Source organism: Dipodomys spectabilis, unplaced genomic scaffold (genome assembly GCF_019054845.1).
Source record: "Dipodomys spectabilis isolate Male_0828 unplaced genomic scaffold, ASM1905484v1 ptg000108l, whole genome shotgun sequence".
NCBI classification, from domain to species: Eukaryota; Metazoa; Chordata; class Mammalia; order Rodentia; family Heteromyidae; genus Dipodomys; species Dipodomys spectabilis.
In genome coordinates this window covers 21,220,184-21,243,665 of record NW_024870785.1, presented here as the reverse complement: position 1 = coordinate 21,243,665, position 23,482 = coordinate 21,220,184, and the positions used below count along the sequence as shown (strand labels likewise).

The 23,482-nt window shown below is 49.4% G+C and overlaps 1 protein-coding gene across 2 annotated transcripts in view; it reads right to left on the bottom strand.

The window, feature by feature from the left end:
- Megf11 (multiple EGF like domains 11) overlaps window positions 1-23,482 on the bottom strand; it is a 183,389-nt gene that overhangs the window by 43,179 nt on the left and 116,728 nt on the right. For both annotated transcript variants that reach the window (XM_042687633.1, XM_042687634.1), the window contains exons 5-8: window positions 16,679-16,925; window positions 15,068-15,188; window positions 8,704-8,840; window positions 5,226-5,438 (exon numbers count right to left, since the gene is read on the bottom strand). In XM_042687633.1, coding sequence (XP_042543567.1) covers window positions 5,226-5,438; window positions 8,704-8,840; window positions 15,068-15,188; window positions 16,679-16,925 — 718 coding nt within the window. The remainder of the gene's footprint in view (window positions 1-5,225; window positions 5,439-8,703; window positions 8,841-15,067; window positions 15,189-16,678; window positions 16,926-23,482) is intronic.

The window sequence follows — 23,482 nt, the reverse complement described above, 5'->3', positions numbered from 1 at the left end:
CGCTGATGTGTGTGTGTGTGTGTGTGTGTGTGTGTGTGTGTGTGTGTGTTTAGGTGTCTGTTGACTTGTTTGTCCTGTCAGCCCTGCTGGCTGACTGGCCCTTGTCCATGGTCACCAGCAGGGCCCTGCAGGGCTGTGGCACCTGGAAGATGCCGAGTGCTGGCTTGGCAGATGAATTAATGGACACTAATTGTCCACAGCCCAGCCAAACAACTTCTCTTTGGTGGGGGTTCTCTCAGAACAAATGAGGAGGTAGACAGAAATAGATCAGTCTTGAATAGTAAGTGCAAAAAGCTGGCAGTCCATTTGGAAAAATGTTTAGTCTCCTGAACCATCAAATCTAACCAAGGGCTGGATGCAAGTAGCTCATGCTTGTAAATCCTAGCTACTCGGGAGGCTGTGATCTAAGGATCATGGTTCAAAGTCATCCTAAGCAGGAAAGTCCAAGTGACTCTTATCTTCAATTAACTATTGAAAAGCTGGAAGTAGAGCTGTGACTCAAAGTGGTAGAGCATTAGAACTCAGGTACAGTGCCCAGGTTCTAAGTTCAAGCCTTAGTATCAGCGAGCGCGCGCGCGCGCACACACACACACACACACACACACACACACACACACACACACACAGAGTCTAAACAACAATTGGAAAACGCTTTATAAAAACAGTGGAGATCTAAAAAACCATCAGCCAAGGTTTCTGAAGCAGCTTGGGGTTACGCATCAGGAGGCCTAACAATATTCCGATTCCTTTGTCTTGTCATTCCATTTCTAAGAATCTCTCCTAAGGAAATAATCATAGTTGTAGAGAAAGATTTATGCACAGAGATGTTCCCTGAAGCATTATTTATAACAGTGGAAAATGGAAGCAATTTGAATAATAATAAATAATATGTGAGCTGGCTATTAAAGCACCAGGCATCGTGTACACATATTTCTAATCTTCAGTAAGCCGATTAATTAGTCATTTAAGCCTCTATGTCATAAATGGCATTTGGAGGTTATGTGACTAACTCCAGTGTCACACACTCAAGTCACATGCAGGTCTGTCTGTCCACATTTGCTTCCTTGCCCATCGGTGTCATTTTTAACAACAGATTCCTTGTTATATGAATTATGGATAAATAGAAGAAAGATACTAGCAAGGTGCCAAAGGCTCACGCCTGTAATTCTAGCTACTCAGGAGTCTGAGGTCTGAGGATTATAGTTTGAAGCCAGCCCCAGGAGGAAAGTCCATGAGATTCCTTTTTTTTTTTTGATCGGTGATGGGGCTTGAACTCTGGACCTGGGTGCTGTCCCTCTGCTCTTCAGCTCAAGGCTAGCGCTCTACCACTTGAGCCATGGCACCACTTCCAGTTTTCTGGTGGTTAATAGGAGATAAAGAGTTTCACAGACTTTCCTTCCCTGGGCTGGCTTTGAACTCAGCCTCCTAAGTAGCTAGGACTACAGGCATGAGCCACTGGTGCCAGCTAATGAGACTCTTATCACTCCAATTAACCACCAAAAAGCCAGAAGTGGAGCAATGACTCAAGTGGTAGCGAACTAGCCTTGAGGATAAAAGCACAGAGACAGTGCTTAGGCCCTGAGTTCAAGCCCCGGACAGCACAAGAAAGAAAAGAAAAGAGAAGGAAAGGAAGGGAGGGAAGAAAGAAAAGGAAAGGAAGGGAAGTAAAAGGGAAGAAAGCTCATCATTTTCTAGAGTATCTAATAATACCATGTGAAATAAAATAACTACATTCAGCCAAGATCCAAAATGTAAAAAATACAGACACTGATGAAGAATGAACAAATTACAAGACAATGCCTGTTTTGTTGAGAAATTATGAGGGACTAAATTACTTCTTTAAATATCTATGTACAGGGCTGGGAAGGTGGCTCAGTGGTAGAGCGCTTGCCTTGCATGCATGAGGCCCTGGGTTCGATTCCTCAGCACCACATAAGCAAAAAGAAAAAAGCCGGAAGTGGTACTGTGGCTCAAGTGGTAGAGCGCTAGCCTTGAGCTGAAGAGCTGAGGGACAGCGCCCAGGCCCAGAGTTCAGGCCCCATGACCGGACCCAAAAAAAAAAAAAAAAAAAAAAAAAAATATCTATGTACAGCCAGAGACCAGCGGTTTACTCTGGTCCTAGCTACTCAGGCGACTATGATCTGAGGACTGCAGTTCAAAGCCAGCCCAGGCAGGAAAGTCTTGGAAACTCTTATTTCCAATTAACTACCAAAAAAAAAGCTGCTACAAGTGGAGCTTTGGCTCAAGTGGTAGAGTGCCACAATAAAGCTCAGGGACAGTGCTTAGACCCTGAGTTCAAGTCCCAGTACTGGTACAAACATAATAAATAAATAAATGCCTATGTCTAGCCAGGCATTGGTGGTTTATACCTGTAATCCTAGCTACTCAGGAGGATGAAATCTGAAGATCATGGTTCAAAGCCAACAAAGGACACAAAAGTCTGGAAGACTCTATTTCCAGTTAAACAGCAAACAAAGAAGAATACCACCAGTTTGGAGCCATGGCTCAAGTGGCTAAAGCACCATCTGTGAGCAAGAAATCAGAGAAGGAGAATGAGGCCCTGAGTTTAAGCCCTAATACTGCCAGGAAAGGAAAGAAAAAAAAATCTGTTTTCTCTAATCTTCCCCCACTGAGTGTCTACCTAATTTCTAAACAGATGTAAAGCATTAAAATTGTAAGTAGAGGGCTGGGAATATGGCTTAGTGGTAGAGTGCTTGTCTGGCATGCAGGAAGCCCTGGGTTCCGTTCCTCAGTGCCACATACACAGAAAAAGCCAAAAGTGGGTGCTGTGGTTCAAGTGGTAGAGTGCTAGCCTTGAGCAAAAGAAGCTCAGGGACAATGCCCAGGCCCTGAGTTCAAGCAAAGAAAAAAACCTCAAACAAATGAAATGGTAAGTAGATAGCAAAGAAGCATGGGTATGAATCATGAGTGCTACAAACTTTCCAACCTTGGCAGTTCTGGAAATGTTTCTCCCTGAGCCCCATGTCCTGTGGGACTGGGAGGGGTGCATCATGGGACATACTTTCTCCTCCCACCCTTGGCCTTCCTGTGCCCCACAGCCTTTCTGGGTCTCAACTATCAAGGGGGCCTCTTCTGGGATTTAGGATTAGAGTCAGAAGGACCCACTGAGTAACAGTCACAAAGACAGGACATGTTTACCCTAGAAAGAGCCAGCAGGTCTCTTTCTAAAATGTCTCTTTAAAATGTCTCAGGCACCTCCCTGTGGGTCCAACAGTAGCCTTTCTTCTGCTGGATGTGCCTTGAAAATGATCATGCCGGCATCCACACATGGCCCCCACCCTGGCCCAGGCAGCGTTGGCTCCCAGCAAGGCTCCCAATTCCCTTGGGTCATGCTGGGCTGGCTCAGGCCAGAATCTCAATGGCAGGTGTCGAGGCTGGTTCATTAGTCTCTGCCTTGCCCGGACACAGATTAATCACAAGTGGATAGAAGCTGAAAGCTGCACAATGCAGGAAATCTTTTTTCCGAAAGCATTTTCCTGCCTTTCTGTCGGCCGCTTGGTGATTTCTATCACGGCTGCATCCCGTGGGCCGCGTCAAATCTTTCAAAGGGAATCCACAATCGCGGCTGCTGGAACTCATCTATGACAATGCAATTGTTGGAAGGGACGTGGCAGCAGCCCGGCACCCCAATACCGGTCCCAAGATTACGCTTTTGTGAAGGCAGATGGCTTCTTTGTGTGGGTCCCGCACCGACCTGATGAATGTCTTCCTTCGATCCCTTCCATCTCGGTGGAGCAGTGTGGCCAGAGGGAAGGGGCAGGGAGTGTGGCCAGGGCTGGGTGGGCGGGGAAAGGTCCTGGGTGAATCAGTGATTTGGTCTCTGGAGACTTACCATGCAAGTTAGACCGCTCATGCCTGCCATCCTAGCTACTCAGGAGGCTGAGATCAGGAGGATCATGCTTTGAAGTCAGCCTGGGCAGAAAAGTCTGTGAGACTCTTATCTCCAGTGAATCACCAAAAAGCTGGAAGTGAAGCTTTGGCTCAAGGGGCAAAGCTACCGTCTTGAGCTAAAAAGCTAATTGAGAACTGGAGGCCCCGAGTTCAAGCCCAGCACTGCACGTACATGCACGCACATGCGCGCACACACACACACACACAGACAGAAGAATGTGTTTTGCTGAAGGCCTACTCTGTGCCAGTCTGAGAGACAGAGACTATTTGTACCCTCAGGGCCCCAGGCTGGGGGGGTCAGCCTCTCTGGAGGAGGCTCGGGCTGCAGATTCTGAGCAATCTACCCGGGGCTGGGCTAGGCAGGCACCCTTGAACCCCCACTCCTAAGAACCACTATGGCTTTCAGCCCCTGAAACATGACAAGTGTTAAAGACAGTAAAGCAAATAGCCATTAATATTGGATGGGCTGAGATTAGCGACGGAGAGGAGGGAGTCCGTCCAGATTAATAATGCATCAAGGGTTCCTTCCAAGGAAGATAAATTATGCAGGGCACGCTGGCTCAGGCGCAGAGGAAAACAATAGCTCTTTAATTTGGGGCTCGCTTGGCTCTCTGTGATGGAGATTCTCCCTGTACTGGGCCCCAGTAGTTGCTGGACTTCCTGACCCTCGGAGGGTCCTTCCTCAGTTTCTCAGCAGCAGGGGTGGGCTGTCCCAGGGCTAGCCTCCACCCCTGCAGTGTGAGTCAGCTGCCAATCCACTGAACAGCCAATTGGGACCGTGTGTGTGTGTGTGTGTGTGTGTGTGTGTGTGTGTAAGAGAGAGAGAGAAAGAGAGAGAGTGTAAGGGCTTGAACACAAGGCCTTGAATTTATTTCTTGGTTGGCTTTTTCCCTCAATGCTAGTGCTCTACTACTTTGAGCTGCACCTCCATGTGCAGCATTTTGCTGGTGAATTGGAGATAGGAGTCTCACTGACTTTCCTACCTGGGCTGCTTCAAACTGTAATCCCAGACCTCAGCCTCCTGAGTAGCTAGGATTACAGGCGTGAGGCACCAGTGCTTGGCACTAACCACCCATTTATTAAAGGAAGGCAGTGGGTGCTATGAAACAGACAGGGAAGGATGCTGGGAGAAGCATCGGGGTGCAGCCTGCGCCTCTCCTTCCCAGGCTTGGGCTCCAGCTACCGCTCAGGTGTCCCTGAGCCACCGAGGAGGCAGGAAATGGATAGAGGACCGGTCTGAATGGTCTGAGGAAGCCTTGTCTACCACAGTCCACTCTGTCCCTTGTCCCAGGGGCTTCTGTCCATGGTTGTACCTGATGGTGTTGTCCGGATGGCAGGGGCAAGGCAAGGCGCAGCCTGGGCCATGCAGGCCCTCGGGACACAGCCGTTCCTGGCAGCTTGGACCCTTGTAGCCCAGTTCACACTCGCAGGCGCCGGTGGCGGGTGAACACTGGCCTCCATTGTGGCAATCGCAGCTCTGGGAGCACTGGAAGCCGAAGGTTCCAAGGGGACATTCTTCCTGGCACCTGTGGGACAGCAGACTGGGCTAAGGCTGGGTGGGCTCTCAATCTCTGCCCTTCTCCCTCTGCCCAGCATGCAACCTTCCAGGCCTCCAGGCATGGCCTGATGTGTTCTACACCTCTGGGCAGCCTCCACAATTCCTCCCCTCTTTTAGGAAGCTTACTCCAGTCAAGCCTCTCTCCTGCCAGGTCTCCCCAGTTTTGGGGAGGGGGGGAGGCAGCAATGAATGTGTGCTATTTGATTTCAGTGATGCTAAAGACTTATCTGTTGCTTTCATTTTGAAGAAAAACAAAATGTGCTATGGTGCTGGGTGCTGGCCTAGCTACTCAGGAGGCTGAGATAGGAAGATCTTGGTTGAAAGTCAGCCCGGGCAGAAACCCTGGGATGCTTGTCTTTCATTCATCAATGACAATGCTGGAAGTGGAGCTATGGCTCAAGTGGTAGAGCGAGGGGAAAAATAGCCAAATGAGGGCATGAGGTACTAAGTTCAAGTCCCAGGACCGGCACACACAAAAAAGAAAAATGTGCTCTGGCTTGAATCTTGATGGTTCCACCAAAATTCCCATTAAGCCTTAACCACAATGCAACAGTAAAAAGAGGCACCTTCTTGGGGAGATGATTGGGTCTCAAAGGCCATGGGTTAAAGCCCTTATAGAAGAGTTGGAAGGAATTAAGACAGGCTTTTTCTTGGTCCTTCCATCCCTTCCCACACCTGAGGACCCAGAGTTTAAGGCTCCATGTTGGAGTCAGAGACCAGGCCTTCACCAGTCACCACACCTGCCAGCACCTTGACCTTGAGCCCAAGGTCCCTAGGCTTCAGAGCTGTGAAAATTGGAAAGCTGGGTTTATAAATTATCCAGCCTCAGGTATTCTGTCATAGTAGCACAGACAAGACTAAGACAATACGCAAGAGAAAATTTATCATTTTGAATCCATTAAGCGCAGTGGAGTAGCAGTAAATATATTCAGACGGTCCTGCAACGATTGCCACCATCCATCTCCACAATGTTCTCATTGTCAAAAACGGGATCTCCCCCACCCATTAACGATAAACCATGTGCTTAAAAATACATTTTAAGCACTCAGAAATCAGATAGGTCTTAGAAGGATGGCAGGACACAGTTTAATTATTGGTGTTTTTCATTCTCAGCCGTATCTGAAATTACAAGGCATCTTATCACTGGTGCATCTTAGGCTTGATAAAGTGGGGGGTGATTTCACATCAATGTACTATTTTGGGGGAAACTTTTTGGCCACATTGGGCTCTCTCATCTTACTGGGTGATGTGTTTGCTCTCCCAGGAGGGGAGAGGTCCCCACACAAGGGCTAATTTCCTCTTCCTTCCTGGGAGCAGCGAACCGCTCGATGCAGGGCTGGTCTCTCCCTGAAGTCTGTGAACCCCTGTTTGTGTCCTGCATAGATTCTAGTGGCCTCCGACCCCAGCCCCATCCTTAGCCTTGGAGGCAGTAGATGGTCTCATTGTGAAATTGAAGAGTCTGATGTGAAGGAGAGGCTTCCATCCTGGCAAATGGCTCAGAAGACATCTTTTCCCGTCAATTTTGTGTGTGCGTGCATCAGAGGCCTCATGGAGAGAAAACAGGCAGACAAGACAGAGAAAGGAGAATGGTGGATAAGGGGACAAGATAGGAATCAGGAAGGAGGAGGGCAGGAGGGAAACTGAGGCAGAAAGGAAGGCCCAAGACCAGTTAGCCTTCATAGAAACCAGGCCCCCATAGCTCACGTCTGTCATCCTAGCTACTCAGGAGGCTGAGATCTGAGGATCTCCATATGAAGCCAGTCCACGTGGGAAAGTCCAAGAGATTCTTATCTCCAAGGAACCACCAAAAATCCAGAAGTGGAACTGTGGCTCCAAGTGGTCAAGTGCTAGCCTTGGGCAAAACTTGCTCAAGGACAGCGCCCAAGCCCTGAGTTCAAGCCTCAGGACTGGCACATAACAAACAAATTTAAAAAAAAGAAAACCTGCCAAATCCCTGTTTGCACTATCCATCCCTGCTGGCTGCAAGTGTCTTCAATGTCAGGACAGGAAGTCACCTCCCTCTCACAGGGACATTCCTCCACAGGATGTATACCTAGCCATGTTTTGGGCTATGAATGCACAGCCCCCTGGAAAGCCATCTAGAAATGAAATATCGACAACCTAATCCATTTACATAATCAGCCTCTTTTTATTTTTTTTTCCCTGACTCACAATTTAAACAACTTATTTATTTAGAGATCAAGCAATGACTGCTAATGAATTTTACACAAAGCATGCTAATCACGAGAGCCACGGAACAGAAGGGTAATCACAGCAGGAATTAGGTTTCTACTTAAACATCTTTCCTTCGCAACCTATCAGTCTAATGCGTCCGATATTGCCATTAACCACCAGATACATTGCTCAATTAAATTACAAAATGAGCTGCAAAAACCCTCGTTACATTTTGTGTTTAATTTGCACTGGATTCTGCCTATCCACAGAGGCCTGCGTTATTACACCCGCTCAACTGTAATATGCTCGCGATGATTTGGGGGTGGTCTAATACAGCTGTCACCCACAAAATTAATGGAGGCAATTTTACAAAATGTTAAACACCAGGCAGCCCGTTTAGAATGGAAAACCCACATGGCTACCTGGTCCTTGGAATGAACTCTACTGTGGTTGATTGGCAGAGCTTGCTAGAACGTTCCTTGGTTCGGGAGGCTTCTCTGTTTTATGATCATCTGCCAGATTCTAAGAAGAGAAGCTGAGTTGGGCACTGGTGACTTGTCCATTGTTTTTGCCTTAGTTATTTTTCAAACAGGGTCTCAGTTATGATGCCCAGGCTGGCTTGGGCCTTGAGCTTCCTAATTATGTTTTCCATGTAGCTGGGATGGCAGGTATACATGGTCACACCCAGCTATGGGTTGTGATGGGGACTTGTGAACTTTGTTTTTTTTTTTGCCTGAGCTGGCCTGTAACTATCACCTTCCTGTCTCGCCTACCTGAATAGCAGAGATTGCAGGCAGGAGCTACGGTGCTCTGCACTCTATTTGCTTCTATTAGCACAGCGTGGTGGCAGGTGCTCAATTCCTTCCCCAGGTAAACAAATCCAAGGCCTGGATGTAAGAGGTTAAACTCTGTTTGCCCAGGATGAGGAAAGGTGAGTTGCGGTAGACAGGAGGCCTCAGAACACTTTGCGGAGAGCTTCCTGGGCTGACAAACCTCAGCAAAGCTGAGGTTCAGATAGAAGCAGTGAACAGGGAGGAGGCCAGCTGATCCCAACTTACCTCTCTCCCATGTACCCGGCTGTGCAGTGGCACTGTCCAGTCACATGGTCACACTGCCCGCCATGGTGGCAAGGACAGTCTTGGCTGCAGTTCTGGCCAAACGTGCCTGGTGGGCAGGGCTGTGCACACACTGCTCCCTGGAACAGAGACACAACACAGATGCCACGCCTCCTTCCACAGGCCTGGAAACCACGCCCGTTGGACACTCCTTGACCGCACGCCCCCACTAGAACATGCCCCTTCAAACACCCCTGGTGGCTCAACCACACTCTCTGCTTCCCCTATACACAGAGAGCTAGCCATACACACACACTGGCTCCCAAGTCCTCATCTTCCACATGGGAACCCCAAGGCCAGTTTGCTCATCAGTGACTCAGCACTCATTTAGTGAGTGCCTGCTGTATACCAAGTGCTGTGTTAGAGATTAGAGGTGTTAGAAAAAAATGAGTAAGGGGCTGGGAAGGTGGCTCAGTGGTAGAGCGCTTGCCTTGCATGCTCAAGGCCCTGGGTTCGATTCCTCAGCACCACATAAGCAAAAAGAAAAAAAAAAGCCGAAAGTGGCGCTGTGGCTCAAGTGGTAGAGCGCTAGCCTTGAGCATAGAGAGGCTTAGGGACAGAGCCCAGGCCTTGAGTCCAAGCCCCAGGACTGGCAACAAAACAAAAACCAAAGACTGACCTATTTGCTATGAGTTTTTGGACTTCAGTTCAAGAGTTGTAGGGATAAATTAAACAAAACATCTAGGGCCTATTTATATAAATATGTAAAATCATTTAACTTAAACTTAGAATTATAATTCCATTGGGTCTGTAGGAGAAGGCTTGCTTGTGTTTTGTTTGTGTGTTCATGTGGTGCTAAATCTTCCTCTATGACACGAAGTCAATAGATGCTACAAATGTCTAAAACGAAAAAGTCAAGGAACAGCAGAGGCCCAGGCGCTGGCAGGCAGCTCACATCTATAATCCTAGCTACTTAGGAGGCTGAGATCTGAGGATCACAGTTTGCAACCAACCTGGGCAGGAATGTCTGCTAGATTCTTATGTCTGATTAAACCAGCAAGATATGGGAAGTGGAGCCGAGCTTCAAGCGGTAGAGTGCCAACGTTGAGTGAAAAAAAGCTAAGCACCCAGGCCCTGAGTGGAAGCTTCAGCACTGGCACAAAGAAAAAAAATAAAAAATGGAATGCCTGTCATGTAGAAAAATGGATGCTAGAGGAAACATCTAGAAGGTTTGGAAGTGGCTGCTTAGAGGAGTGTGTGGGATGGACAGGATTATTCTCCTCTTGCTCTCTCCCTCCAGTCTTAGCCCGGAGTTTTCTGTAACTTACGCTGTTCATAGGAGTGTTAGATCTTCATCAGACATCGAGTCCACTCCGGTCCTCCGCCACCCTCCTTCCCTCCCTCAGCAGTAATGATCATTTCTCTTATGGAGATCAAGGATCATCCTCTGATGAATTCATCCATCAGTTCAACACATGATTATTAAGCACCAATAAACCGCCAACCCTTGATGAGAAAGCCTGCCAGGCCAGTCATCTGTCACCATCAGGTAATTGAGTTGGAATGGATGAATGGGAGGTTTTCAGCTCAGCTACACAGACCAGACAGTGAGGCTGGGGGCGGGGCTGGGGGCAGGCCCAGGAGAGCAGACCGCTGCATGAGGGCCTACATCCCAGGAGCGGCCTCTCAGCCTCTTGGGGGTGGCGATGCGTGCTGGGGACAGACCTCTCTCACTGAACACCACAAGTCCTGAGGAGGTGTGAGGGATGAGTCTTTTCTTAGCTACTGTTCAAGTCTGTTGGAGCTGCGTGGAGATTCTAACGCTGGAAACATTTTAAGGCAACTTGAGGGGGTTATATTCATGCCTCCTCTCCCCATCCTTGAGTAGTACAAAGCTCTTGTGCACATCTCCTCCTCCTCCTCCTCCTCCTCCTCCTCCTCCTCCTCCTCTTCCTCCTCCTCCTTCTCCTCCTCCTCCTCCTCCTTCTCCTCCTCTTCCTCCTCATCCATCTTGACTGGCTAGAAGGCTGCAGATTCCTGGCCTAGCCAGTACTTCTGAATCATGCCAGGAGGAAAGCATATTTAGCATTCCCAAGAAATCAGAAACCTTGAGACACTGCGTGTGTGTGTGTGTGTGTGTGTGTGTGTGTGTGTACGCAAGCACTAGTACTGGAGCTTGAACTCAGGGCCTAAGCACTGTCCCTTAGCTTTTTCTGCTCAAGGCAGGCACTCTACCACCTGAGCCATGCCTGTACTTCCAGCCTTTTCCTGGTTAACTGAAGATTAAGACTCTCATAGGCTTTTCTGCACAAGCCGGCTTCCAACTGTGATCCTCGGGTCTCAGCCTCCTGAGTAGCTGGGATTACAGGCGTGCGCTACTAGTGCCTGGCTCAGGCTCTAGATAGAGGACCTCCTAGCAAGGACTCACTATGGCTGGGCAAATGGGCATGGCCCGAGGTATCCTGGGGCACGGGAGACACTGGAAGACAAGACTTCCCAACAACTCTTCTCCATCTCTTCAGTATCTCAATCCTTAGGGAGCTGCACAGTGGGAGGAAGCAACCATACTCCCCCAGGCCTCTGAGTAGAGTTGAAGCCCATGCAGGCCATGGGTGAAATAAGACCACGGGAGATGACAGAAGCTCCCAGTCCTTCCCCTCCTTGGCTGTCTCCCTGGCCCTAGTCCTTCCTGGAAAGTTCCTCAGGCCCAAGCTGTTGCTTCATTATACCATGACTCGGCATGCACCAGGGGTATTAATAATTCATGCAAATTTGCAAGTTAAATGCTATGTCAGAAATAGAAATGCAGTTGTCTACAATAAAATTAAAAATATAAAGTCCTCACATCCAAAGGTTTCTATGGACAGACTTTCTCATCCTCTGCAAGAAAAAAATCTCTCGCTGCGTTGGAGTAGGGGGTGACAAATACCTCTCTGATCTGGCCTCCTCCCTCTCTGACCAAGACCTGTGCACAGCATCCTCTCCAGAGACACCTTTCTAGGTTCACCGCCACATGCTGCTGCTCCCCCGCACCGTCCCATCCCACCTTACTGTCTACCTCCAAACCCCAGCCTGCCTAGCTGGGGATCACTGGAACCTGGCTGGAGATGTCTGGACCATTCCACAGAGCTATTCAGGGTGGGAAGAAAAAAAAACCTGACATCTGCCTCTCTGTTCTCTTCAGAAGAGTCAGGTGCAAGTGGCTCACGCCTGTAATCCCAGCTATAAAGGGGGCTGAGATCTGAGGATCACAGTTCAAAGCCAACCTGGGCAGAAAAATCTGTAAGACTCTTATCTTCAACTAACCAGAAAGCCAGAAGTGGAGGTGTGGCTCAAGTGGTAAAGTGCTAGCCTTGAGTAAAAAAAGCTAGGGATAGCATTCAGGCTCTGAGTTCTAACCCCAGCACACACAAATATAAAAAAGACAGACAAACAACCAGATACCAAAAGCCTGGCATTAAGGAAACAAAGATTTGCATTCAAGCTGGGCACCAGTGGCTCATGCCTGTAATCCTAGCTACTCAGGAGGCTGAGATCTGAGGACCACATTTCAAAGCGAGTCTGAGCAGGAAATTCTGGGAGACTCTTATCTCCAATGAACCACCAGAAAACTGGAAATAGTGCTGTGGCTCAAGGGGTAGAGTGCTAGCCTTGAGCACAAAGAGGCTCAGGGACAGCGCCCAGGCCTGAGTTCAAAACAAGCCAAAAAAAAAAAAAGATTTGGATCAAACTCTACTGCATTCTAACTGGCAGACTGGTCTAACCTAAGTCACTAGTCTCTGCTGGCCTCAAATTCCTCATCTGAGAAAGGTCATGACAGACCAGTGCTATCTAAACTGCTTTGGCAGTAGGAGGTAGAGCTTGAACTCAGGGCTTGGGCACTGCCCTTGAGCCTCTCTGTGCTCCAGGCTAGCACTCTACCACTTGAGTCACAGCACCACTTCTGGCTTCTTCTGTTTATACTGAGGAATGGAGCCCAGGGCTTCATGCATGGTAGGCAAGCACTCTACCACTAAGCCACATTCCCAGCTGGATCTCGTTTTTTTTTTTTTTTATGGGAACTGTTACCTAAAGTTCTCCACGCAGAAAATTGATTAAAATGAAGCCGTGGAGGTGGGATGGGAGCCAGACTGCTAATTATTAGGCTCCATACTTCCACCTTTACCCCCAAGGAGCCATAGGCTTCCACGGGGAACACAAGAAATCCTTTGGTCTTGATCAATTACTTCCAGTGCAGACGCATAGCCTTCCTCAAAGTTATCTGGGGAGCTTATTACACAGAGATCCCAGAAGGGCTTGCGAGAGCTGCCCCGCCCCCTCTGTATTCATGTTTGGCCAATACTGGGTCAGAGGATCTCCAAGGTCATTTCTTGCCGGGTTTGAGATGGCTGTAGGTGTCTCTCCTGTCTGCCCCAGACTCTGGTGTCCTCGGCCTCCAGAAATACCATCCTTTGCTCAGCAGCCTGGTCTCAACGCTGGGGAGGGAGACGGGTGTGTCCCAGAACCTGCCCTCCAATAAAGAACATCATGGGAGACACAGACAGAGCCTTAGCCTAAAAGGCAGCCTTGGTGAGCCTGCCCAGCTTTGAGGATCTTAGGTCTGCAGAAGAGGCACACACAGGACTTTGGTGGCTGAACAGGGCTGGGGGTAGGGGCAAGGCGTGTCTCTACGGGTAGAAGGTGGTATCCACAGATACAAATCAATTGTATGCTGGTGGCTCATTCTTGTAATTCTAGCTACTCAGGAGGCTGAGATCTAAGGATCGTGGTTCAAAGCCAGCCCCAGCAGGAAAGTCTGTGAGACTCTTATTTCCAATAAACCACCAGAAAAATCACAACTGGAGCTGTGGCTCAAGTGGTAGAGCACTAGCCTTGAGCAAAAAAGGCTCAAGGATAGCACGTAGGCCCTGAGTTCAAGCCCCCGGCTGACAAAAATAAAAATAAAAAACCAACAGTTGTAAACTGTGTCTTTTTTTTTTTTTTTTGGTCGGTTGTAGGGCTTGAACTCTAGGCCTGGGTGCTGTCCCTGAGCAATTCAGCCCAAGGCGAGAGCACCACTTCCAGTTTTCTGTTGGTTCATTGGGGATAAGAGTCTCATGGACTTTCCTTGTCTGGGCTGGTTTTGAACCTCCAACTTCACATCTCAGCCTCCTGAGAAGCTAGGATTACAGGCATGAGCCACTGTCCCTGGCTGTAAACTGTGTCTTTGGAGCACTTCAGGCACACATTATCTTATCTGAGCTCCCAACCACCAAGGCAGCCCTACAGGACAGGGCTTGCTGTAGCTAGATCTGGTTTGAACTGGAGAAGCAGAGACCAAAGATACGGAAGCTTCTGACAGAGTCATCATGGGACATTAAGTCCTAAAGTTTTGGGCCTCATGTGAAGTTATGATTCCTCCCCTCTCCTCCATGAGTCCCGCTCAATGGGTCACCCCTCTATGGGACAGCCGGCTCAAGTCTGCATTCAGAAGCACTTGGAGAAGTTGAGAAAATACAGATTCTGAACCTCACAAAACCAGAGGAGTGTGAGAGGAGAGGGTGACATTTTATAAGTTCAAGTGAATTGTATTTTGTGGTGGTGTCTCCTCCTTCCCAGCCCTTTTGGTCATATCTGGCAGCCCAGATGAGTACCTATGCCTAAAGACGTAGTCAAATTTTATTTATTTATTTATTTATTTATTGTCGGTTGTGGGGCCTGAACTCTGGGCCTGGGCACTGTCCCTCAGCTCTTCAGCTCAAGGTTAGCACTCTACCACTTGAGCCACAGCGCCATTTCCAGCTTTTTCTGCTTATATGGTGCTGAGGAATCGAACCCAGGGCCTCATGCATGCAAGGCAAGCACTCTACCACTGAGCTACCTTCCAGAGCCATTTTTTAAAAAAATTTCTTGGTCAGTCCTGGGCCTTGAACTCTGGGCCTGGGCCCTGTTTCTGAGCTCCTTTTGCTCAAGGCTAGAGCTCTACCACTTGAGCCACAGCTCCACTTCCAGATTCTTGGTGGTTAGTTGGAGATTAAAAAAAATCCATGGGACTTTCCTGACTGGTTTCGAACCTTGATCCTCAGATCTCAGTCTCCCAAGTAGTTAGGATTACGGATGGGAACCACCGGTGCCCGGTTTGACAGAGCCAGTTTTATGAGACAGGTTCAACTCTTTTGTTGACTCAGAGAGGTTAAGTCACTTTCCTTAGGCAACACAGCACCTAGCGGTGTCCATTCATGGTGCTACTGCCAGTGTTTAATGGGGCCTTGTGACTATCACTGGGTAGGAGTACTCAGGATGGGGAAGGAATTGACCTTCTCAAGGTATATGTGAGAGATGCTCAGACCTTTTACAGCACCCACACAGATCCTGAAGGTCCACTTACCATCCAGCCTGGAGGACACGCACACTCGCCGGTGATGTGGTGACAGGTGCCCCCATTCTGGCAGGGGCAGCGCAGCTCACAGTGAGCTCCATGGCTTCCAGGGGGGCACAGCTCCTCGCAGCTACATGGAGAAGCAAGGTGTAAACAGCCACATTCCCATTGCAGCCCCTTGCTGCCAATCCCCATGCCCAGAGCTAAGAACTGGTGTACCCCACAGGCAAGAACCCTAACAGGGTCAATGAAGGTTGCAGTACTGCTTCAGGCCAGCAGGGGGCAGAAGAGCTTAGAGATAATATATTAAGGTGCAGCGAGCTTGGGGCAACACAGATGAGCTCACATATGTCCTTAGTATAATGGTCTTCTGTGGAGGAGGCTGAGGCATTCTTCCCTCAGAGGAACACACTTCACTTGGGCCTTGAAGGCAAAGTTAATTTCACTGAGAATGAAGGGCATATCCAGCAGAAGAAACAGCATGAGCTAGGACACTGGGTCTTGCCTTTAAGACTTCCTATGTCCAGATGGGAACAATCTAAGTGATGTCCCCTCCAAGCTCCAGAAGGTTCCTAGCTAGCTGCCGTGGTGAGCTCTGGACCCTATTGAAGGGTGGGGGGACAATCTGCCTGGGTCTTGGTCTTAGGCTAGAACCTTTGGCTCAAAACTGTCCTGGGAGCTGGCCAAAAACAAGACCTAGAAGAACCTCAGTCAGGGTTCAGCTGAAGTGCTTTGGAGGTTCCCAGACAATGAGGATTCTCCAGGGAACTGGGGCTGCTTGGGGGGTCTCACCAGAGAAAGTGTGGTGGTGGTGAGGCGGGCGGGGGAGGGGGAACAAACACAGTAACCTTCTAATCTGCACATCATCCATTGGAGGGCTCGCTCCTTCCCTTTCTAGATCCGGAAGGGTCCATCAGGCACAGCTGATCACAGTGGTTCAGGGGTTAAAGTCAAGAATTTCAAGCTGAAGTCTGGGCAGTGTGCCAGGAAAGGGCCCGTGGGAGTTGTTCGCTGAGCTCCTCTGGTCTTGAGAATTGCCACCTATGCAGTCTCTGGAGGACCACCAGTGACCCCGAGGCGTAGATCTGAGCCCATGTGTGGGCCAAACCTGGGCATGTTAGACTGCTAGGCTTGGGGTCCGAATGCAGACGTGACAGCCCAGATTATTTAGCCCTTCCTCTAGCTCCCACCACCCAGAGGTAAGGCCCTGGGAACTCAGAAGGCGCGGTGAGGGGCGACCAGACCACGCCCCTTCACAAAACCCCGCCCCTCACAAGGCCCGGTCCCATTCATTGACTCCACCCCAATCCGGCTCCATTCACAAAACTCCACCCAGATCCAGCTCCTTGCAAGGCCCCGCCCCATTTACTGACCACCAATCCCCGCCCCTTCGCCCAAGCCCCACCCGTTCAAAGGCTCCACCCAAGCCCCGCCCCTCACAAGGCCCTATCCCCATCCACCCACCCCCATTTCCCAAACCCCGCCCCCTTTGCTGGCTCCACCAATCGTCACCTCTTCACACAAGTTCCGCCCATTCGCGGGCTCCACCCAAGCCCTGCCCCCTCTCAAGGCCCCGCCCCCAGGCCCCGCCCCCAGGCCCCGCCCCTCCGCGCTACTCACTAGACGCCGGTGTAGCCCGGAGCACAGAGGCACTCGCCGGTGCGCGGGTCGCAGCTGGCGCCGTGGCGGCACTGGCACGGCAGCTGGCAGCCCTTGCCGTGCGTGCCCGGCGCGCACAGCTCCTCGCAGCGCCACCCTCGGAAGCCGGCGGCGCACACGCAGGCGCCGGTGATGGGGTTGCACAGGGCGCCGTTCTGGCACTGGCAGCGGTTGCTGCAGTGGGGACCCCAATGGTCGCTGTCGCAGCCTGCAAGGGAGGATGCAGTCAGGGCTTGCGGGTTCCCCTGGAATGAGGGGGGAGGGGAGTCTGGACCCCATGTCCACGCGATCTTCCCGTCCCTCTTCCGACCAGATAGAAGGCTGCGTGCGGGGGTGTCTGCGTGGCAGCGTGGACACCTGTAACCCACATCTGTAATTCCGCCGCCACCTCCAAGTGCCGGTCCAGGTTTATTTCTTTTCCCTTTTTTTTGGGGGGGGGGGGGCGAGTCTGACTCAAAACTCTACATCTGATGCTTTCTCTCACTAGCTGGCTTTCCACCACCTGAACCACGCCTCCGACCCCTCCTCTGCAGGTTTGCAATGCTGGAGTCCCCAGGTCGGCCCATCAACCACCCTTTTCATGGTTGGTGGTTTTCTCTGTTCCCCTTAGCCCGGATCCTTTCTGGCACCCCCTGTTTTCTGTGACCCTACTGCTCAGTCCATCCCAGCCCCCCCCCCCCCATGTCTCTCCATTTCACCAGTACCTCAGGCCTTAGGCTGTCTGATCTTCAGTTTAATTGCATTACTGTGTAAGCAGCCAGCATCCCAAGGAGAAGGAGAAAGAAATGCTTCCCTGGAGTTAATAGACCAGCCTTTGAGATCTTTGCCTGTAATTAAATGTTTCCAAGAGTACTCGGCAGCTGTAGAGAGGGACGGAATGACAGTGCCAGGGGAGGGCTGCCCAGTCATCTGCCCCCCCTGCCCTCCTCCTGGTACATATAGGATACATATATATATACATATAGGATACATATATATATATATGTGCATATAGGATACATATATATATGCATATAGGTGTGGCAAACTATGGCCTCAATCACTGGAATTCTGGAATAGGGTTGGAGGGTGGAGGGCAGGTTGAAGGACCCATTGGAGAAGAGGTCCAATGTATTGTAGCCAGCTAAAGAGACTAGGCAAGCTTCCTAAGAGAGAAAGCAGGGCCACGGGCTTTAAAGATTGTCTCATTTCAAAGTCTGATAAGGTGACTGCTCTGTGTGTGTGTGTGTGTGTGTGCGTGCGCGCACACACGCACGCACGTGCACGCACATGTGTGTTCAACTCAGGGCCTGGGCACTGTCCCTTAGCTTTTTGCTCAAGACTAATGCTCTACCACTTGATCCATAGCTCCACTTCCAGCTTTTTGGTGGGTAATTGTATATAAGAGTCTCACAGACTTTGCTGTGGGCTGACTTTTAAAACATGATCCTCAGATTTCAGCCTCCTGAGTGGCTAGGATTACAGGTGTGAGCTACTGGTACCTAGCTTTCAGCACAAAACATCCCACATTCCCTGAAGCCCATCAGTCCTGGGGGCGGGAGGGAGAAAGCTGCTAGTCACTTTTCTACCTGTACACTGGGGTGATGATTGGGGTGGCTCTCTGTGCTCCAGGTTTCTAGGGTTTAGGCACTCAGAAAGGAAATGCCAGGTATGGGGGTGAGGTGGGGCTGGAAAGTGTCACTGGGGTCAGTAGGCTCATTATGGATAGAGTGGAACTACTTTGGCAGCTAAAGGATCGGTGGTAGGATCACTCCATCAGCTCCATAATCTCCTGGAAGTCCCTCCTGCTGGCTGACTGGGTCATGTGGTCACTCCTGAGTAGCTAGGATTGCAGGCGTGAGCCACCAGCGCCCCGCCACACTGGCATTTCTCTACCTCCTTTGTTGCCACGAACATGTAGTTGATTCACTGAGTTTAGTGTGTTTATGATGTGACTCGACTATAATAAAAACAAATTCCTGGCCAGGTACCACCTTACATATATGAATGTCTAACATACATGGATATCATACATGCATGAACCTCTGACATACAGGAATGAAACTTACTCCTTTCAAATGTGATTAAGATCTGCTTTCCTCATTTTATAGACAGGGAGACAAAGGCTCAGAGAAGGTTCTAGCAGGGCAGGCCCAAGTTTTTGGGTTCCCAGTTCCCACTTCAGGTAACTGGGACTCTTTCTAGAGAATATCCCAAAGGAGGGACCTAAAGGTAGCATGGGGACAGGGCACAGGCTGCAGGGACTCTGCCAAGACCAGACACTTCACCAGCATGGACACCTTGGGATCAAGCACACCGGGCTCCATTTTGTTTGTTGGGACCACAGCTCCTGCCAAGGCCTTGGCGCTATTAGAAAGCATTAAGAATCTGAAGCCAGGGGCTGGGAAGGTGGCTCAGTGGTAGAGCGCTTGCCTTGCATGCATGAGGCCCTGGGTTCGATTCCTCAGCACCACATAAGCAAAAAGAAAAAAGCCGGAAGTGGTGCTGTGGCTCAAGTGGTACAGTGCTAGCCTTGAGCTGAAGAGCTGAGGGACAGCGCCCAGGCCCAGAGTTCAGGCCCCATGACCGGACCCCCCCCCCAAAAAAAAAAAAGAATCTGAAGCCAGCCAGGCACCAGTGGTTTATATCTGTAAATCTAGCTATTCATAAGACTGAGGATCCCAGTTCAAAGCCAGCCTGGGCAGGAAAGTCTGATAGAGTCTTATTTCCAATTAATCACTCAAAAACCAGAAGTGGAGCTCAAAGTGGTAGAGCACGTGCCTTGAGCAAAAGAACTTAGGGACAGAACTCAGGCCCTGAGGTCAAGCCCCATGATGAGAAAAAAGAAAAAGAAAAATAGAATCTGAAGCCAGTTGGTCCTCGGTGCAACCCAGTAATATTGCTATACCTGTCTTGCCAATGGACCTGCCTGACCTGGCCTGGCCAGACCCAGTAGGAAACAAAAATGCTTCCTGGTTCCTGCAACTTCCATTACTCTACTTGTCCACTCACCTTTTCCCAAGCACCTACTCGTGTTGAGAGGTGACTTCCTTCTTGGGATGAACAGACCAGTATGAAAGTGCTGGAATGGGGGTGACTTCAGACATTGGAGAACTCATGTACACACACTTCTAGAAAGCCTGATGCCAATGGCTTCTCTCGTACCTTATACTGTGTGTGCATGCATGTGCATGGGCGCATTCGTATGGTGGGATCTACATTTTTCTATTTGTGCAGGCTATGGAGCTTGAACTCAGGGCCTTACACTCTTGCTCAGCTTTTTTGCTTAAGGTTCTACCACTTGAGCCATACTTCCACTTTTTTTCTTGGTCTGTCTGTTTTTGCTGGTTAAATTGGAGATAAGAATCTCAGACTTTTCTGCCTGAGCTGGCTTCAAACCATGATCCTCAGATCTCAGCCTCCTAAGTAGCCAGGATTACAGGCGTTGAGAACCAACTGCCTGGTTTGTGATATATCTTTCCCCCAAATGGAAGAGATCAGTAACTAAATTAACTCAAGAGGAAAAAGTTATGGGAAATACAAGTCGACTCTGTGTAACCTGGGACCACATCTCACACATAAACGAACCCCTGAATCAGGCACTAATGGAAAACCATCAGGTACTGTGTCATCGTGGAGTAGTAAGGATGGCTGTTTAAGCCCAGGCTGCCTGCCAGCATCCTGGGCCCTCTCCCATCAACACCACACCATCACTGGCAAGACAGCAGGTGTTAGTGGCTTGGGCTCCAGCCACTTCCTCGCTGTGGGACTGGGGTAAGTTTTGTAACTTCGTGCTTTTCTTCCTCATAAAAACAGCAGCCTCTATAATAAACGAGAAAATCCACTTTATACCTTTATCCTATGGCCTGGTATGTAATAACTGGTCAATCAACCCTAGCTACAAATCAACAAACCTGTCCATGGGAGGTCAGAGGGGAGGAGAATGGTCAAGTCTTGCTCCTTCATGAGGATCAAGGAGCACACAGGCCAGGATCCCGAAGCCTGGAAGGGTCAAGGAGGAAGTGAAGAGTTGCCAGGCTTTGCGTCTGGGTGCCCCTGGATCCTCCAGCAGCTGCCCGGAGAAAACGCAAGTACCTGGAGGTCAGCCTAAGGCGCGTATAATTGGGGAAAGGTGTGACAGGAAGACACAATAGTGTGAGGTGACAGTCCAAGGCAGAATTGGCCAGGGTGTATGACTGTATCTGTGAGAGAAGATCAAGACCTGTTGTAATCATGGCATGACCCTTTCATTCACCTTGAGGACAGTGGGTAAGTAGCTCTGTCTCATTTTCTTGTCATTGCTGGTGAGTGGGATTTCATTTATTTATTTATTTTATTTACTTATTTATTTATTTTGTTGGTCATGGGGCTTGAACTCTGGGCCTGGGCTCTGTCCCTGTGCTCTTCAGCTCAAGGCCAGTGCTCTACCAGTTGAGTCACAGTGCCACTTCCGGTTTTCTAATGGTTTATTGGAGATAAGAGTCTCATGGAGGGCTGGGAAGGTGGCTCAGTGGTAGAGCGCTTGCCTTGCATGCATGAGGCCCTGGGTTCAATTCCTCAGCACCACATAAGCAGAAAATTTAAAAAAGCCAGAAGTGGTGCTATGGCTCAAGTGGTAGAGCGCTAGCCTTGAGCTGAGGGACAACGCCCAGGCCCAGAGTTCAGGCCCCACAACCAGACCCCTCAAAAAAAAAAGAAGAGTCTGATGGAATTTCCTGCCTGGGCTGGCTTTGAACCATGATCCTCAGATCTCAGCCTTCTGAGTAGCTAGGATTACAGGTAGAAGCCACCAATGCCTAGCTCTGTGTGTGTTTGGTAGTTGGGGCTTGAACTCAGAGCTTTATACTCTCACTTAGCTTTTTTTTTTTTTTTTTTTTTTGCCAGTCCTGGGGCTTGAACTTAGGGCCTGGGTACTATCCCTGAGCCTCTATGGGTTCAAGACTAGCACTTTACCATTTGAGCCACAGTGCCACTTCCAGCTTTTTCTGGTATATGGTACTGAGGAATCAAACCCAGGGCTTCATGCATGCTAGATAAGCACTCTACCACTAAGCCACATTCCCAGCTATTACTTAGCTTTCTTTCTCTTTTTTTTTTTGTCTCAAGTCTCAAACTTTTCCACTTGAGCCATACCTCCACTTCTGGCTTTTTACTGGTTAATTGCAGATGACAGTTTCACCAACTGCTGCCCATGCTTCAAACCATGATCCTCAGATCTCAGCCTCCTGAATAGCTAGGATTACAGGCAGAAGCCCCCCCCCCCCCCCCCCCCCCGTTGGTGTCCATCATGCTTTAAGTAAATTTTGTACATAATTGGCATTTATCCTCATGAACCCTAACATTTTCCCCCATTTGATCACTCTGGGGAGAAATATCTTTCAGTTGCACTACACGCTTCCCTGCTTCCCTAATCAGAATATTTTAAATGGAGTGTGACCTTTTCCTGTCCATTTGGATATGAGCTCCAAGTAGCTTTGCTTTTTCAATCTACAAATGTTTTTCTGTTTATTTGCATGGCTTCCCACTGGGTCAGAGCTGCTGTTACATGTTTTTAAGGACCTAATAAAACCTGTAGACATGGCTAGAGAGGTAGCGCAGTGGTAACATTCTTGTCTAGCATGCTTAAGGCCTTGGGTTCAATCCCAAGATCTAACAAGAAAAACCATCATAAGAAAAACAAAACCTTTCTTCATACATATCTGATACTTTAGTTGGATGGACATCAAGATATATCCCTTGTAATCCCAGTACTGAGGGTGATTTTGAGTTCAAAGTCAGCCTAGGTGACATAGTGAGACCCCTTGTCTCCAAAGACCAGGTGCCAGGGGCTCAAGCCTGTAATCCTAGTTACTTAAGGGGTTGAGATCTGAGGTTAGAAGCCTGGACAAGAAAGTCTGTGGAGGGGCTGGGAAGGTGGCTCAGTGGTAGAGCACTTGCCTTGCATGCCTGAGGCCCTGGGTTCGATTCCTCAGCACCACATAAGCAAAAAGAAAAAAGCCGGAAGTGGCGCTGTAGCTCAAGTGGTAGAGCGCTAGCCTTGAGCTGAAGAGCTGAGGGACAGCGCCCAGGCCCAGAGTTCAGGCTCCACGACTGAAACCCCCCCCCCCCCCAAAAAAAGAAAGAAAGTCTGTGGAGCTATGGCTTATGTGCTAGACTGCTAGCCTTGATCATAAAAGCTTAAGGGACAGTGCCTAGACCTTGAGTTCAAGTGCCAGATCTGGCACAGGAAAAAAAAAGAAAAGAAAAAGAAAAAGCAGCACGCATTCCTTTTGACTCAGCGTTAACCATTCTGATTTAAACCAAATGACCAAAGGTGGTAGGGAAAGAGCAGAAGATCTTTGAAAAGCTCTAGGCCAGCCAGGCAATGGTGGCTCATGCCTGTAACCCAGGCTACTCAGCAGGCTGAGATTTGAGGATTGTAGTTTGAAGCCAGTCCTGTGAGATTCTTTTTTTTTCCTTTTGTCGGTTGTAGTCTGGACCTGGGTTCTGTCCCTCAACTCTTCAGCTCAAGGGTAGCTCTCTACCACTCAAGCCACAGCATCACTTCTGGCTTTTACTGCTTGTGTGGTGCTGAGGAATCGAACCCAGGGCCTCATGCATGCAAGGCAATCATTCTACCACTGAGCCACCTTCCCAGCCCCAGTCTAGGAAGATATTCTTACCTCCAGTTAACCACCCAAGAACTAAAAGTGAAACTGTGGCTCAAAGGTAGAGCACTAGCCTTGAGCAGAAAAAGCTCTGGGATAGTACCCAGACCACACCCTGAGTTCAAGTCCTACAACTGAC